Source organism: Dendrobates tinctorius, unplaced genomic scaffold, assembly GCF_039654945.1.
Source record: "Dendrobates tinctorius isolate UK_male_01 unplaced genomic scaffold, ASM3965494v1 ptg000250l, whole genome shotgun sequence".
In the NCBI taxonomy this organism is placed as follows: Eukaryota; Metazoa; Chordata; class Amphibia; order Anura; family Dendrobatidae; genus Dendrobates; species Dendrobates tinctorius.
Window position 1 is genome coordinate 40,131,653 of NW_027361917.1, and position 18,274 is coordinate 40,149,926.

The 18,274-nt window shown below is 41.5% G+C and overlaps 1 protein-coding gene across 5 annotated transcripts in view; it reads right to left on the reverse strand.

The window, feature by feature from the left end:
- UTRN (utrophin) overlaps positions 1-18,274 on the reverse strand; it is an 897,027-nt gene that overhangs the window by 530,533 nt on the left and 348,220 nt on the right. For all 5 annotated transcript variants that reach the window (XM_073557627.1, XM_073557629.1, XM_073557628.1 and 2 more), the window contains 5 exons: positions 16,237-16,372; positions 15,501-15,650; positions 9,469-9,553; positions 5,560-5,777; positions 98-215 (listed from right to left, as the gene is read on the reverse strand). In XM_073557627.1, the coding sequence (XP_073413728.1) occupies positions 98-215; positions 5,560-5,777; positions 9,469-9,553; positions 15,501-15,650; positions 16,237-16,372 (707 nt within the window). The remainder of the gene's footprint in view (positions 1-97; positions 216-5,559; positions 5,778-9,468; positions 9,554-15,500; positions 15,651-16,236; positions 16,373-18,274) is intronic.

Here is an 18,274-nt window from a genome sequence, read left to right on the forward strand (position 1 = left end):
AAACAGAAAAGTAAAAGGGACAAGAGCCTAGACATCACAATTAGGAGTAGTTGTTGTATATATCAGCATAGCACAATTAGTAAGTATTACAACTTACATTTTTCTGTAATAGATGTTCTCACATCAAGGCTGGAAGTTTTATTCTTCACATTTTGAGCTAATGTAAAGACAGATTCAAGCTGCGGGTGGCGCTGTTCCATATCTTCTTTAGTTATCTAAAAACAAACATAATTAATATTTATTTAGATCACCTTGGCACTTGATAAACATTTTACTTACAGTATATGTAATAAACTCATTTCAGCAGGTTAAGATTAATGAACGAAACATTTCGATATGTTCCACAATGACCAACTTATCCAACCTGCACTAGATCTATCCAAGATGATACTTGCACACCAGTCCTAAATGTTTTAAAACTACTATTTCTTACACATTTCCATTATTCTATACATAGAAGAGAGGGGCTCCATTGCAAAGAACAAACTGGACCCATTTATGGTACTGGGTTTTTCAGTCGGGATAGAAGGGCCTCATGTGTCCCTGTTCCCCTTTCTTTGACTTCCCTAACCTTTTGTTTGCTACTAGTGTAGCTGTTCCAGAGGAGGGTGCCCTACATGGGTTCCCAATCACCAAACAGATGGGACCAAAGAGGCAGTGAGGATTAATATTCCGAATAACAATTTTACCAAAAATGTTTGATTGATCTGGTTACTAATGTTCAAAACCAGCTTTCTTTTTGAAAAATCATTGGTGAATCTCATATCATAATGTTTTTATAGAATCTTGCGTTATAGTGTGTATGCTATATAAAAAAGCTGGTATACGCCATATTTTCTAGTGTTATTTGGAAATTCAGACTTACTGGCATAAATCTCCAGTAATTTAAATGCTACATTTCCAAGAGACCCATAAATAAGTGTCTTCTGATGCACCAGTGATTTGATGATTGATCAATATCGAAAGGCAGCATTAGTCTGTCGGCCCAAACTGACAATATAAAGTAAGGACATAGGACCCGATTCCTCAAGACTGGAGTTGTGTTGATGAGGTAGCATGTTGGAGTCAGATGCTCTGGGTTCATTAAGATTAGAAGGAGAAAGATCGGCACACTGTCATATTAAATAATTGAGAACTTGAGGAAGAGAGTCGTGGTCAAGACTTATTGAGGAAGGAACCTCCGTACCACAAAAGAAAATTATACTGTAGGTCTTGCTGCAATGAATGTTTTTCACTCCTTGCTGAATCAAAATAAACTGACATGGTCCAACGTTTCAACTGGAAGCAGTCTTTGTCAAGGATATCTGTTGCAGGTGCAGGTAGGCAGAAATCTAGTAGAGCAGCAACCTAAATCGTCAGATCTCTTTCATGTCAAGGAGGACACGTGTGGAGCAGGAGCCATGGAATTACACTCTGCTTCCTGATTCACACAAGTCCTCTTGACATGAAAGAGATCTTATAATTTACGTTATTGCTCTACCAAATTTCTGCCTACCTCCACCAGCAACAGATGTCCTTCGCACAGACCGCTCCTGGTTGAAACGTTGGACCATATCTATTTTAGGCTCCTTGCCGGGTTCATTAAGAGGCGCAGGTCTCTTAATGAATATATCGCATTTGCCCATTTTGATAGAACTGGGCAAAACTATCAAGGAAATACCAAAAGTTGCAAAAATTTTACGCAACCTCCAAGTTAGTGTTTAATGCCAGAAATCTGGCAAAATCACATTTTTTGCAGTCTGAATATTTCTCAATTAGTGAGTACTGTCTGCAGAAAAGATCGGACATTCCACCACTATCCATCACCAGAAAGAGAGGTAGAGTCATGCAAAACCTATGGGTGGGATGGTCCACTGAGCTGCTTAGCTGTGCCTGGGGGGACACACAGCAACCTAATTGTCATATTTGATTAAACTTCATTTCCTGTAGGTTGGAGGCAGCGATTAGAACACTAAGCTGCGGTAGGGGCTATGTTTCCTACAAGGCTATATGCTTAGTTTATACGGTCAGTGTGGGCTGGCAGACTCCCTTTAAAGGGGTTTCCCACTACTTAACAACCCCAGCTTAATCAATTCAGAACCCCAATAAAATAATATCTGTATACTCACCTTCCACAGCGGCATCTTGCTTGATATGTCGGTGCCGCTATTCCCTATGAGTGACGTGACATTGTTATGTCACATGTCCGCTGCAGCCAATCAGCAGCCATTGGTTGCCTTTCTGGCAGAGAGGATGCTGTCCCTAACCAAATAATAATTTATTTTGCATTTTCTATCTGCTGGATGTTCACCTCCAAGTCCTGCACCAATGGAAACAGAGGTAGGTATGGGGAGAGGGGGCTATCCTTGGGGGGTTTTACCTTTTTTGTGTACCATATTATTTTTAAAACAAAATCTGTCACCATGTTTTTGCTGCCCCATGTGATAGCAGCATGATCTAGGGGCAGACACACGATTCCAGTGATGTATAACTTCATTTACTGGGCTATTTGCTGTAGTCTTGATTAAAACCTGCTGACTATCTACCAATTCTCTGACTGCTGAATTATTTATAACCCCGTCCACACCACTGATTACATAGAAACATAGTATTTAAGGTTGAAGGGAGACATTAAGTCTATCTAGTTCAACCCATAAACTTGTTGATCCAGAGGAAGGCAAAAAAAAAAACAATGTGGCAAACACTAAGCTCCACATTGGGGGGAAAAATTCCTTCCCGACTCCACTGTGGCAGCATTCTGCTTATGCGTATGTGTACAAAGCTGTCAGTCAGGGGAGTGGACGTAGTTGCATTACTTGGCAGCAGTCCTCTAGTGATAATCTCCTAGATTTTATAAAAACTACACCAATCAACCAGTAAATTACACATCACTGGAATCAGGGTCCCTACATCATACTAATCTCAGATTAGGCTGGGTTCATATTGCATTAGGGGGGTGCGTTTAACGCATCCGTTATATAGTAGCATTAACGCTATATAACAGATGCATTAACGCACCCATATACTGCTATAGACGAGCGCATCGCATGTCATAATCGGCATGCGTTAGCGACGTGCCGTCATTCTGTAACGGACTGCAGAGCGCGTCCGAGGGTCCGTCACTGCTAGCGCGATCGCTATGCGTTGAACGGACTGCATTAACGCTATGTGAACCTGGTCTTAGCAGAAACCCAGTGACAGATTCTCTTGGTACTTGTGGTTTGACCTGAGGAAGAAAGTTTGTTTTACTTTGAAACGCGTCGACAATAAACCACATTCCTTGATCCTGGTTCCTGCTCCGTTCTCTGGAATTACTATTGGTACACTTAGCAACGCAGAAAAAAACATTTCCCCCTAACTTCTTGATTCATGGACAGTTTGCGGGTCTGCAGCAGCCTCATCCAGCACACTGTGTGTTGTGGCTCACAACCTGACCAGGTGATCAATTCCCTGCACACCAGCCTTCCTGTCACTTGGATAAGACACTATTGCTTTTGACTATGAAGAGGAGGATGAATGAACTCATGGAGATCAACATCCGACACTGCGGAGACACCATCACGTGTTTCTCAACGCAGAGATTCTAGAGCACTGCCCCCATCCCTTATGGGAAATATGCAAAACGTGCAAAACAGAAGCCGCGGAGACACCATAGAGAAACACGTGATGGTGTCTCCGCGGCTTCTGTTTTGCACTATTGCTTTTGAGGCACAGAATATATAAGTTACGATTTAAGGGGGCTTTACACATAGCGATATCGCTAGCAATATCGCTAAAGCGTCACCGATTTTGTGACTCAGCAGCGACATTGCTAGTGATATCACTACATGTGATACTTACCTCCGACCGGCTCCCCCGCTGGCTATCACTGATCGCGCGAGATTGGCCTGGTCCATTTCTCGTCGACGGCTTCCTGCTGGCGCCGACGAGCGAGCCATGGACGCGGGCGGAAGACAGACACCCTCCCCGCGTCTGAAAGGTAAGAGCGACCGCCGAGCATCGCCACATCGCTGGTGAGATCTGCCTGTGTGGCAGCTCACTAGCGACCATTTAGCGATGCACCAGCGATCCTGACCGGGTCGTATCGTGGTCGGGATCGCTGGTGCATCGCTAAATGTAAAGGGGCCTTTAGACACAAGTATGACAGACAATATCCTGCTTACATTTCTTTTCTTAACAAGCTTAATGATAAGAGTGAAGTGTTTATCAGAGATGTAAAAAAACCAATTACATGCTGTGCGCACAGTCGTATGAAGAGCAATCCATGATAATTATTATGATAATTGCTACCTGTGACTTCTTGACTGCACACACTGGAAACAAATATCACAAAGGTACTTTAATCCCTGTGAAGCAGAGGGGATTAATAGTGCTCTAACAGTCTATTATACACATGGAGTAGGCTGCTTCATATACAAAGACCCTGAAGACTTTTCTTTGAAGTTTACACGGCATTAACTAACAAAATTCCATAGAGAATGCTAACAGATACATAAGGCTTATTATTTTTCCACCATGCTAATCATAGGTGGAAGATCTTGTTCTGAACATTCATAGTTGCGTCCTATAGTTTGTGAATGGTTGATACACAAAGCCTAGAGGAGAGCACCAATAAGAAGTGATAGGTGTCATCTATTGACTGCACCCAAAACTTTGTTCTCATTTACAAATGAAGGACATATTATCCATAAAGTTGTGAATGAATCTATAGCTCATAACCTTTTATTAAGTAGGGTGTAACTTTCATGGATTCAGTGAGAAAAAGACCTTTGTGTGGCTATGTATGATCAAATGTACAATTTAGGATTTGCAGGCTACATACTCAAACCCATACAATGCTGGTTCCAAACACCCTTGTGTACGTGAGTCTGAGATTATTTAAATTTTGCTGAAAAAAATACTATATTATGTATCATGCACATTGTATACAAGTGTTACTCCTAAAACATTAGGTTATACCCTATCCATAGATTTGCTGTGTATTGGACTACAAGGACCACCCACGATCCCGAGATTGAAGCTCTGGAGCTTGTGAAAAGGGCTCTGCAAAGTTGTGCTTGTGTTTCTCTGGCAGTCGTCTACACAATATATAATGGATATATTGAAGGCTGAACAGGTGCACCCCCACTCTATTCAATACAGTTCCAATTCCCGGGTTCCAGAGCCTCGATCATGGGATTGTGGGGGGTCCAAAGGTCGTATGTCCAATAAGCAAATTGTCCCCTCTTCTACACAACATTTTAGGAATAACTCTTTAATAAGTTAAATCTGATAGTTAAAAGGGTTGCCACTATGTGGACAGCCCCTTCTCAAATGCTTTATTCCCCCATGTAATAATCGTTCCAGCGATGACAGCACTGGCTCTCCGGAGGCTCGCGTAACCTTGTTAGGTCATACAAGCCTTGCACCCAATCTGCGGCCACTTTACTCTCACTTACTTTGGATGAAACTGACACCAGGGAGAAGTGACAGCTTCTGAATGTCAGCTATCTTGGAAGACAGTGAGAGTGAAGTGGATGCTACTGGCTGCAGGGCTCATGTGATATAACAATTAACTGTGGCAATTGCCGTTAACTTTACCTTCATTCTTGCTATAGTTGTGTTGATCTCATCAGGTTCGCCAACAGTAACAATGTTGGACTTGAGCATCTGATCAATAAGCAGCAGCCAGTCCGATAATTCAGTGACCGTCTTATCCAGATCGGTGGCAGGAGCCAGATCCATCGCATGCTTGCTCACTCCAGGGTACTCGGAGGCCGATGATACTAGCACCATTTTTTGGACTGCAGGAAAGGTTGCTGTAGGAAATATAAAACATGATATTAGAAGAATACCGAAAACACGGATCATACACAAACCTAATATGTACGGTATGTTGGTATATCGGGTAGGTAAAAGGTTCAGAGTGACTGAGCATCCAGAATTTATGTGGAGTTTTCCTTTAAAGGGAATCTATCACCAGATATTTCCTACCCTATCTGAGAAAGCCATGATGTAGAGACAGAGACCCTGATTCCATCGATATATCACTTACTGGGCTGCTTGCTATAGTTTTGATAAAATCCCCCTTTTATCTGCTGCAGATCTACCCATTTTCTGAATGCTGGGCACTGTATAAACCTACCCATATCAATGACATACAACTTTCTGTCTACACTGTGCATAGGAAGAAAGCTGCCAATCAGTGGTGGGGCGGGGTTATACAGAGCTCATGATTAATATGGAGGACTACATGGCAGCAGGTTTACTACTCCTCTAGTGATAATCCCCTGCTGATAAAATGGTTATTTTATTAAAACTACAGCAAGCAGCCATGTAAGTGACACATTGCTGGAATCCAGGTCTGGAGCTTTACATTATGCTGCTCTCAGATTAGATTGCAGGACCCTGGTGATAGATTTCTTTTAAACTTTAACACCTTTTAAATATTCACAGTGGCCCAGATATGCATAAATGCACTGACTGTAGTCCTTAGAGCCAGAGCACTTTTAGACCTGGTTTAGAGATATTTTGAGCTATTGTATGACATGACTTCCTGTGTACGCCATGGCACTATGCTGAAAAACTGATAGTAAATGAGAGCAATGTACAATAGGCAGTTTAATTGTCCACCAGAATAACCTATTTTTGAGATATCCATTTTTTTTTGTTTTATTGAAGATTATACAACATAACAAGGTTACATCACAGAACAAAAGAATAAACAGCATGTCTAATTGCTCATTAATATGGTTTGGCAAATGTAACCTTGCCTTTAACATACCATGGGTCTAAGTTGTTAACCAAAAGCATAAGACACCTATGTGAGGCACCAAATGCACTGTTCATTTCTGTAAGGAAGCAGCTGGACAGGTCATCGATGAAGTGTATGTGTCACTGAGGTGCCTAGCCTCAGTGATGTTAAACCTGGAGAGAAGGCACAGATAGTGCTGAGTGATTTTTTTTTAATGGGTTCAGATTTTGGGTCCGGGTTTTAGGAACGACTGGCAGAGTTGGGTGGAACTGGTCGTTCCCATGCTCCAATTCAAAAGGGGAAGCTGGTATAGAAGGGCAGCTGAGTTGTTCCATAACGGTCTGTGTGTGGAGGGTGAAAGACCTGGTTTATGATGCCTAGTCTCTGCCAGAGGCTACAAGAGCAGTACTAATATCCAAACAGGTGAGCCCGTGCTATATATGGACTGTTTATTTTCTGTTACCTTTGTGCCCAGAAGAGGCTGCTTGATTTGCTTTGTGTCCACTGGAATTTATGAATAAACCTCACGTTGTTGGACAAGATCCCATTGACTGTGTGTGTGCGCTACCAGTTGCCAAAGAGCTTAAATCTCTACAACTCCTAAATACATACCTATATGCAGATCCTATGTACAGACCACCTAATAAGGCAACCAAAACTGAACTTTCCTTTGCAACATATGTCAAGCATTTGCTTTACAAAGGATACGCAAGGCAGATTACAGGTCTTATTGCACTTTTATGAGGTTAATAACTCTGAAGTCCCTTCCCGATAACAACCCAACTATGTTGTAGAATACATGGGAAGAGGATTATTAGATGGTACTATCAATTAAAGACATTAAAAGTCCTATAAAATTTAATAGGTTCTTATTAAATCACTTTCTCCTAATAGAAATGCCCACAGACGAAAAATAAAGATTCTTACACCGGTATCATAAAAATTCTATTTTCCCATTAGTAAGTATAAAGCAGTGTAAAATGGTTTGAGTGTGAAATAAGTTCACGTTATCTTACTACGAGTGAACGCAGTCTATATAGATATCTATCCCAAGGGACACTCCCCGCACTATATCCCTGACTTCATATGTTGCATTTCTGTGCACACTGACTGACCCGCAGCATTGTGCTACATTGTATCACAGATCCCATTGTAGATAATCTGTAGGCAGCTAAAGAAACAGTGTTTAAAGGGTGTTTCTGTAACATAACAGTGATAACTCATATTTGGAATAGGCAATTGATGTGTGATGTGTGCTGGTTTAAGATGGGCACATTTTTTCAAGTGGAGCAGAATTCTACTTGAATCTTAGAAAAACCATATTCTCCAGGACACGTATTATTTTGTAATTCGCCCTATAAGAATTCAGCAAAATGGCAGCCTACTGAGGCCACCATGCTGCTGAACTGTAGAGGGCCGGCAAAAGGTTAGAACCCCCCCATAAAAGTTACCTAACGACTCACCTGTCCCAGAAACCCTGATGCATCCAGCCCTCAGAGACGCTTCTTTACACAGTCCCGTGTCAGTCTCTTCACTATAGAACAGGACTTCAAGCCGCGACCGGGCTTCTGAGGTCACAGGGCATCATTACGTGGTGACGTCACAAAACGCTGTGACTCCCTGGTCGTAGCCAGAAGTCCTGTTGTAGGGTGAAGACATCATGCTTTGGCATTCATGGGCGAGGCACTGAGGACTGGGCAGGCGGGCAGCGGGCACAGCAAGGATGCCAGGACAGGTGAAGTGAGTTTTAGGATTTGTGCGAACATGTGTAGAAGGGAACTTGCCGTCAGTAAATCCTTGGCTGGGGCAGCTGTAACCAACTTTACCTGTCATCAAAAAACAATCAACCGTTGGAGTACAGGTGCATACCCAAAAGAAGCATATTGTAATTGCAATGTCCAAAATAGAGAAAAAGGTTGCATTCTCTGATTAAAAGTTTCCTTTAGTTAGTCATGGAACAACAGATTCAGTGGGAGGATAGTGGATGACTTCTGAAAACGAGGGCTGTTTCACACGGACTGCGCTTCAACGGGTTTCGTGCTGAACTTTAGGGATTATTTTATTTCTAAAACATTTTTTTTATTATTCTCTGGGATCTGAAGAGACCCCAGAGCATAATAGGAAAGATTTAATTTGTGGAAAATAACTTTGCTTCAAATTGAATTTTGCAGCAAAATTCATATGCTTTGGCAAATTTGAATTTTGACACATCCGCTTAAAAAAATGATCCTGTAACTGAAAAAAATAAATAAATTCTCGTCCATGTGGTAGCATCTCCTAGAAAAGTTCAGCATTAATAACTTTAAGAATAATTAAACTTTTATAAAGATTTTTCAAATTTCAGTACCCTCATAACTACAAATCGGACGGGTTACTGAGCCCTCCACCCATCACTCAAAGCTTCCCTACCGCCCCCCATTCCAACTTGGAGGTACGTAGTTCAGTAGATAGGAGCATACAGATCTTATCTAAACGTGCACACAACCAGTGTATGGATTCAGCAGAAAGTCAAGGCTTCGTAGCCTAGACGGTATATTGAATCCATTCTCTGGTCTGTGTACGCTCAGGCAGGATCAGTCTACTGAGCTGAACACTTCTCTTGTTTAATTTAGGTAAAAATATTTTATTACAACAGACTTGTCAACACTGATATCCAATTCAACAGCGTGAATATTACTTTTGTTACCTTTCTGTAGGATGCAAAAACATGCAAAATGGTTAATAGAGAATCACAGTAACACATAATTAGCACTTACTGGGCAGGACAGTTTGGGTTGGATAGGTAGGATAATACAAAACTTCTTCCAGGTCCTTTATTTTCTCTGGAACTTCTCTGGACACCTGTAAATATAGATGAAAATATTGCATTATTATAGTATAAAAATTGTTCATTATCTATACATAACAAGTACTAAACAAACTATGCTAATTAAAGGGGTTGTCCGGTGAAAACAAAAGATGACCTATCCATAGAATATTTGATAAGTTTTCGATCTGTGGGTGTCCAACCGCTGGGACCTGCACCAATCAGCAATACAGGGAACTTTTGTCTTGGTTAAAAGGGAGTTCCAGTGCGTATGCTTGACCACTGCTCCTTTAATTCCCGAGTACTGAACTTAGCTTTTTCCAGCATCACAATAGAGGATGAATGGAGTGGTGGTTGGGTGTGTGACCTGCCGCTTCATTTTGGAATGGGGATGAAAAAAATTTCCCATCGAATGGGGATGAAAGAATTTCCCCATGAGTAATAACACTTCCTCACTCTGCCAATTGGGGTGGACACCCACCCATGATAAAGATGAAACTAGAGTGGACAATTCAGCAAGATAATGATCCCAAACACACAGCCAAATAAACTCTCAATTGGTTCCAGAGAAAGAAAATAAATCTGCTAGATTGGCCCAGACAAATCACCTGACCTGAATTCAATAGGAAATTTATGGAAGAAACTAAAGCTCAGAGTTAAAAGAAGAAGCCCACAGAAACTTCAGGATGTGAAGAGTGTTTGTGTGGAAAATTGGGCTAAAATCACACCTGAGTAATGCATGTACAGTTGAAACCAGAAGTTTACATACAATATATAAAGGGACACATACGCATGTTTTTCTCAATATCTGACATGAAATCTGAGTAAGCCTTTCCCATTATAGGTCAATTAGGATTACCATAATTATAATTATTAATATTTGCCAAATGCCAGAATAATGAGAGAATGTTTAAGGTATTTTTATTACTTACTGCAAAGTCGAAAATTTATATACACTAAGATTACTATGCCTCTAAACAATCCTGTACTGCCCATATGATGATGTCATGTGTTTGGAAGCTTCTGTTTTTTGACAACATCTGAGTTAATTAGAGAAACGCCTGTGGATGAATTTTAATGCACACCTGAAACACACTGCTTCTTTGTGTAGCATCATGGAAAAGTCTCAAGAAATCAGCCAATATATCAGGAAGAGAATTGTGGACTTGCACAAGTCTGGCTCATCCTTGGGCACAATTTCAAGATACCTGAAGGTGCCTTGTTCATCTGTACAAACAATTATATGCAAGAACAAACAAGATGGGAATGTCCAGCCAACATACTGCTCACGAAGGAGACGGGTTCTGTGTCCTAGGGATGAACGTGCTTTGGTCCGACACGTGCATATCAACCCAAGGACAAAAGCACACAGGAACAAAAACCTTAATTTTTGGAGACATGTCCTGTGGTCTGATGAAACTAAAATTTAACTTTTTGGGCATAATGACCATCGTTATGTTTGGAGAAAAAAGGGAGAAGCTTGGAAGCCTAAGAACACTATCCCAGCTGAAGGGTTGTCAGCGCTCATCCCCTGTAGGTGGTTACTATGGGTAAGACGCCTTGGATTTAATTAAATCTTGATATATGTATTTGACTAGTGGAGCTCTTTGTATATATACTATTTTTCTCTGATTGGTCATTATTACTATGGATTAATTATGGACCAAGTGGAGATAAGCAGGGAAATGGACACTATATATGAGCACTAAGTATGTAGTCTGAATTTATATTTGCACTAGCTTTTGATATATATAGAGTTGGATCACTTTCAAGAGATCTCCCATCCACGTAGTTTTTACAGTAGGGGTTTTTAGTGCTGTCTTTTTTATCTTGTTTCCACATTATTCATTCTTTGTCAGTTTCTATGCGATGTGTATTTATTAAATTGGCATTTTTTAATATGTCTATAATAAAGTGAGCTATATTTTATTGGACAGTGTTGTGTCTCCTTTCTTCTTTTGGTATATGGTTGTTTATGAGAGCGATCTTTTTTGATCTGGTGTACCACTTGGTGTTGGGTTAATTATAAATAGTATGCTTTCTGTTCACTGTTTTTTTCTCATTTCCTTTCCGTAAGAGTTTACATAATTCTTATCAGAGGCAGAATTACAATGACAGATGACACCTGTGTACACAGCTGATAACACAGGACCCACCACAATGGGCGATGTCACAGCTCCCCATGCTCCATTTTCACAAAAACATTTGCACATGCTCATTAGATACATCAATACAAAAGATTTGTTGGTTGTTTGACCACTGTTGCTATGTGCATGTATTGTTTCCTACAATAAAAGGAAGTTAGAGTCTAAAAAAAGTCTCAGTGTCCAGCGTGGAAATTTAAAGAGCTCAATTATTTATTTTTATATAGATTGTGATATGTAAATATAAAAAAAAAATTGTAGACAAAAATCAATTTAACACAAAAACCTGATGTAACCAATAGGTCATTTTCTGATGATAGCTTCCCGTTATAGTTTAATATGACGTTTTGTTCCTGTTCCCTCTGCTACCACTTGTAAATTTTCAATGCCACTCTATGAGCCTTTCAGAAAGGTTATGCTTGTTGTGATAGGGAAAAAAGGAGATTGACAGCACTCCAGGAATAAAGAAAAAAATATATTTTATTGTGGCAAATTAAGCCATATTAAAATCAAGTTGCCTGCTGCATTTCGAGTGCCTGGTGTGCACTCTTAGGATTCATAAAACTGGTACAGCCACAATTAAATAAACATAAATTAACCCGTGAAAAAACACACAATCATGAAAAACACACGTGCAAAAGACAGAGAGCGAGAAAGCACCTGAAAGACAAATTAATGGGTTAAATCGCATGTAGAACAGATCAATGGATGTATAGCAGTTCATTCATGAACAAAAACAAATTAGATTACTATACATCCATTGATCTGTCCTGATGCAGGGCATCTGGATGTCATTACAGAATAGCATCATTGGAAAGAAGATATAGAGAGCTGTTCCTATTAGTCCGCTAAGTATACATGTGCGGTGCGGGGAGGAGCCTAGTTCCCTAGTACATATACATAGTGGGTGGCCATCTGGCTCTCAACTGAGAACTGCACAACTAATAGCCAGTATGGAAGGCAGGGGCAATCGGTTAACTTCTCCCCAATCTCTCCCCTCTCTACTTCTCTATGCTACATACAGCTACTATAGCAATGCAACATCACCGTGCCAGTCAGCACATGGGTTGCCTATTTCCTCTAGAGCCCTCACTCCTATTCTTGAATTGGTTATTACTCCGTAATGTCTGATTTTGTTTCTTCCTTTACTCTCTGACTTGTACATTCCCATCCTTTGGTCACTGGTAGATTGTCTTTCCATTGGTAAGCATATTGCATAAAGATATTTTATTCTCTTATATCGATCGGACCCACAAGGGACAATACATTTGAGCTGATCATGGATCTTTTACAAGCCATGGCTCACACTTGGCTAAGGCTGGCTGTGGATATGTGATATTGCTTTAAATCTATGGTCTACGGAGTTGAGTTTTGGGATGAATCAGTTTTACAACTTTTTGAACAATGGTAAAGAATAATCTTTTGTGCTAGACAAGCAGATGTGAAGGAATCGAGGCTCAGCGCGCCAAGACAATATGTGTATGTCCTGAATATCAAGTGAAGAAATGTGACTGTCAACTAGACTTAAAACCCTATGGGTCCCCTGGATAACTCCATTCTATGTACTTGCCATCTACACCAGTCTGCAGGAATTGTACAACAGTACGGATATTACCGATGCGACATTTAATATAATGTCTACAGGCACAGGCACCTGCTGATGTTATTTAGGAATGGAAATTACTGGGAAATTCACTGTCAGAAAGTGAAGTTATTATGTCTGATGGCACAGAGCAATGCAAGCACAAGACAAGTGTTACCAAATGAACTGTTCTATTGTGCACCGTTAGAATAATGATCAACCCACAGCAAACCTTAAATATTTGCTGGTTGAATGCTCATTTTCTAACAGCTATTCCTCCCTCCTTCACCCCCTATTATATAAATGCACACTCAGTTTGGTCAAGTACGGATGTGGTTTTGATTGGGAGTGAGGACTAAGTGCTAACAGACCTTCCTATGAAAGCAAAAAGGTCCAGCATTAAAATTTAATGTGAGCTGAGAGGCAGAAGTCACCGGTACAAACGCAAGAAAGTCTGTTGGTCCTGCTAAAATCAATAGGCTCTTCTGACTCCGCTCTGCCTTAAATAGTTTATGAAAAAAACTAAAGTTGTAGTTACTAACAGTACAAGTGAATATGAAAAACTTTGTATAGTATCTAATTAGTGAAATATGTTTCCTTCCCTACGTAACTGTCACTTTTTGTTTCCTGCAATGATCACTCACTCTCAAATGCTGCCCACATTAGGGGTACTTCACACTAAGCGAGATCGCTAGAGAGATCGCTGATGTGTCACCGATTTTGTGACGCAACAGCGACCTCGCCAGGGATCTCGTTACGTGTGACAATTAGCAGTGACCGGCCCCCCTGCGATGTCGCTGATCGTGCTGGAATGTCCTGGGCCATTTTTTGATTGCTGGTGTCCCGCTGGCCAGCATGCATGGCTGTGCTTGAAACCGACGAGCGACCTCGATAGCAACTCAGAAATCATGGACACAGGCGGGAGTTGTCAGAATCACTGCTGTGTGACACTAAGGGCCCCGTCACACACAGTGAGATCGCTAGCGAGATCGCTGATTTTGTGACGCACCAGCGATCTTTCCAGAGATCTCACTGTGTGTGACATCTATCAGCGACCGCCCCCCCCCCCCCCGCCGGGTATCGCTGATCGTGCAGGATCGTCCTGGGCCATTTTTTGATCGTTGGTCTCCCGCTGGCCAGCATGCATGCATCGTTGCGTGTGGCAGCGGGAGACCAACGATCAGTGACGCTGCATTCTGGCATCTAGGGTAAACAGCAGGTAACTAAGAGCCCCGCTGGTACTGATCTCTGGTGAGTCTGTCTAAGTGATCCCATCCATGTCGGATCGTTGGTGGGATCGCTGGGATATCGTTGTGTGTAACAGGGCCTTAAGTGATGCACAAGCGATCCCGCCGAGATCGTTGCTGCGTCGTTTGGTAACTTTGACTGTTTGACAGCTTACTAGCGACCTCTTAGCGACACACCAGTGATCCTTACCAGGTCGTATCGTTGTCGGAATCGCTGGTGCGTCGCTTAGTATAACGGTACCCTTAGTCTACAGATTTGTCCTCAGTGAGGTATCAAATTACATCTACTGCCTATAAAAGTCTATGCAGTAGAGAAGCTGGAGGGAGACAAGAGCAAAGGAGGACAGAAAGGACACAGCTGAGGCCTCTAGTGATATGAAGGAGTAACTTCTAAAATGCAGGATACAAGTCGAATAATGGCCAGAAGTAGTGTTATTCCTTTTACACACACAACAACCTTTTCTGAAAAGTTGCCAAAAAGTGAAGTCTCCTCCTTACTTAAAAGTGTGGCCCACTGTGGGAAACCCCTCCCATACAATGTAAGGCTGTGTTCACACACAGCGCTTTTTTAGCGTTTTTTTTAGCGGTTTTCACTATAAAACCGCTATAAAACCACTAAAAATAAGCTTCCCAGTCATTTCTATGCATTTTGCACTTTTTGTGCACATTGATGCGCTTTTTTACCGTGAAAAAAACCGCATTGCGGTAAAAAACACAGCATGCTCATTAATTTTGTGGATTTTTCCTTGTTTTTGGCTTCATCCATGCGTTTTGAAACCGCTGCGGAAAAAAACGCATCAAAAACGCATCAAATCCGCCCAAAAACCGCAGCGGAAAAATAGGTGCGGTTTCTGGGAAGGGAGTCAGGTTTTTGAGCAGAAATTTTCTGCAACGTGTGCACTTAGCCTAACAATTACAACCTTCAACAACAAAAACTATAAACACAATATAAGTGGAATAAGTAAAGGAAGTGGGCAGCAGAAATGAAAAGAGCTTCATGTTGTCATACCTGAGTCCAGGTAACATTTATGGTCCGTAGTCTTGAAGAAAGTTTCTCTCTGTCCTGTGCACTGAGTCTTTTCATCGCTAAGATATCTGGTGCTGTGCGGTTCAGCCACTCGGCTCTGTCACTCTGGATTTCAAGCTCTGTGCTTACTGCCTGTGGGGGGGGAGCAAGAGAGCTTTACTTATGGATTCCAACAATATTTTAGCAACACTTTGATGAACATAATTAGATACACTTAACTAGAGCAAAGCCAAGACGATTTCTATTACGAAAGAGCTGATTAGATAATTTTCCACATTATTTCCACATACACATTGGCAGAACTAACGTCACGTCACTCACTACAGGCTGTCATACAAACAAACATTGACTTTAGTAATTGGGAAGCTTCATTTCAAGAGCCAGCTATTCTCTGGAATGGCTGCAGGGGAGGGATAGTTTATTTACTTGCTCAGGTACATCCATACTAGTTGCATTGCAATTGAACCATTTATTTTACGGATTTTGATAAACTATCAGGCCTCACTCAATACAAATGAATTGAGCAAGACGGCCCAAGCCTTGTCGGAATGTGGCCGGAAGTATGCAAGTCATATACATGTTACATGACGACCCTTTCAGTGACAAATTCCACTCAAATACATAGATAACCTCAGAAAGATACAGATACATATACTGAAAAAAACAGAACCTCAATTAATCAAAAATTACATTATGTTATTTGTGTAACATGTCTTACCTTGATTTCATTAAGTCTTTCCTCATTATCAAGAGTTGGATTCACGCTCAACACATTTGTGGCCTGATCCAGCCAAACGGTGAACTCATCCAGTTTCCTCTTGTATTTAGTTAAGGCTGGACTTTCTTCTTTTAATCTGAAAAAACAGAGGACAATAAAATAATACATTTTTATGGACGTGGCAATGTTACAGCACAAGGCAAGTTTTGAATTGTATAGATCTCCAATACGGCACCAAAGATCTCCAATACGGCACCAACAGAAGTCTACAAGGCTACATTGTACCCCTGTATGCCTTCAATTTCACAGAGAGACATACACATCATATTTAAATGGATTAGTTAAGGTTAGGTGGACACACCATAAGACAGGGCACAAAAAGTCTTTAAGTCTCAAATGTGCAGGGGCTTCATGTACTGCTGCATGGGTTCTGGACATACTGCTGTTACATATGAATGAGGCCACTAGGTGCTAAATAATCAGAAATATTAACCATGATGCTCATGCTGGTATACACAGATGACACATGGGATACATAGTGTCTGTCACCTGAAACACTCCGGCCAGCCAGGTATGGTTTACACTGAAACGCCCCGGCCAGCCAGGTATGACTTACCCTGAAACGCTCCGGCCAGCCAGATATGGTTTACAGTGAAACACTCCGACCAGCCAGGTATGGTTTACAGTGAAATGCTCTGGCCAGACAGGTATGGTTTACACTGGAAACGCTCCGGCCAGCCAGGTATGGTTTACACTAAAATTGTGACGCTAGTCACTTCTCACAGCCAAATCATGAGAGTGGTAACGAAGTCCAATGTCAGAAGCCAGGAGGGTACGTCATAAACAGAAGGAAGAGACAAAAGCGTAGTCAGGTAATGTTCCGAAGTCAGAATACCAGGAGGATAATGGATTAGAGCTGAAGGGGTTAAACAGCCAGATGCTCAGAACGAAGTCCAAGGTCAGGCAACAGATCAAGCCTACAGATCTCAAGGCACAGGAAAGCACAAACCTCACAAGCTGAATGTACGTCTAGTAGAGTTCTTGGAGACACAGCTCAGCTAAGAAGCATGGCAATTACCTGGAATAATGAACACATAGAGACAGCCGACACCTCCCAGTCTCAGATTGAATAGGCCAAATTAGATGGCCAAGCTGTGAATCAAAGTACTGACAGCTTCAGCACACCCCTATACCAGAATGGATGGCTGAGCTGTCAGTAACTGCATCTCAGACACACTAAGGGGTGGAATCGTGACAGAAACGCTCCGGCCAGCCAGGTATGGTTTACACTGAAACAGTATGGCCAGTCAGTTATGGTTTACACTGAAACGCTCCGGACAGTCAGGTATGGTTTACACTGAAATGCTCCGGCCAGCCAGGAATGGTTTACACTGAAACAGTATGGCCAGTTATGGTTTACACTGGAATCGCTCCGGCCAGCCAGGTATGGTTTACACTGAAATGCTCCGGCCAGCTAGGAATGGTTTACACTGGAAACGCTCCGGCCAGCCAGGTATGGTTTACACTGAAACGCTCTGGCCAGTCAGAAGTGATTTACACTGAAACGCTTCGGCCAGCCATGTATAGTTTTACGTTGAGACGTTTCAAAGAAAGTACACTTAGGTTTCTCACATAGCAAGATACCTGAAAATCACCTTCAGCAGGGCTGGGAAAAGCCACCTGGGGCCCCAGCTGGATCTTTAGCCCCTTCACGACAAGACGATTTTAAAATGTTTTCTTTTCAATTCCCTACGCTTCATCCAACAGTCATAATTTTTTTACTTTTCCATCAATATAGCTGTATGAGGGCTTGTTTTTACTTTTGAATAACACCATTCATTTTATTAAGTGATGCACTGGAAAGTGGGAAAAAAGTTGCAAAAAAAGTGCAATTCCACTATTGTTTTTTGAGCTGTTTTATTTACCATGTTCACTATACAGTAAAACTCACCTGGCAATATGATTTTCCAGGTCAGAACAATTACACAGGTACTAAATATGCTTGTGTTGCGGATGTTGAACAGCCGTGAGACATACA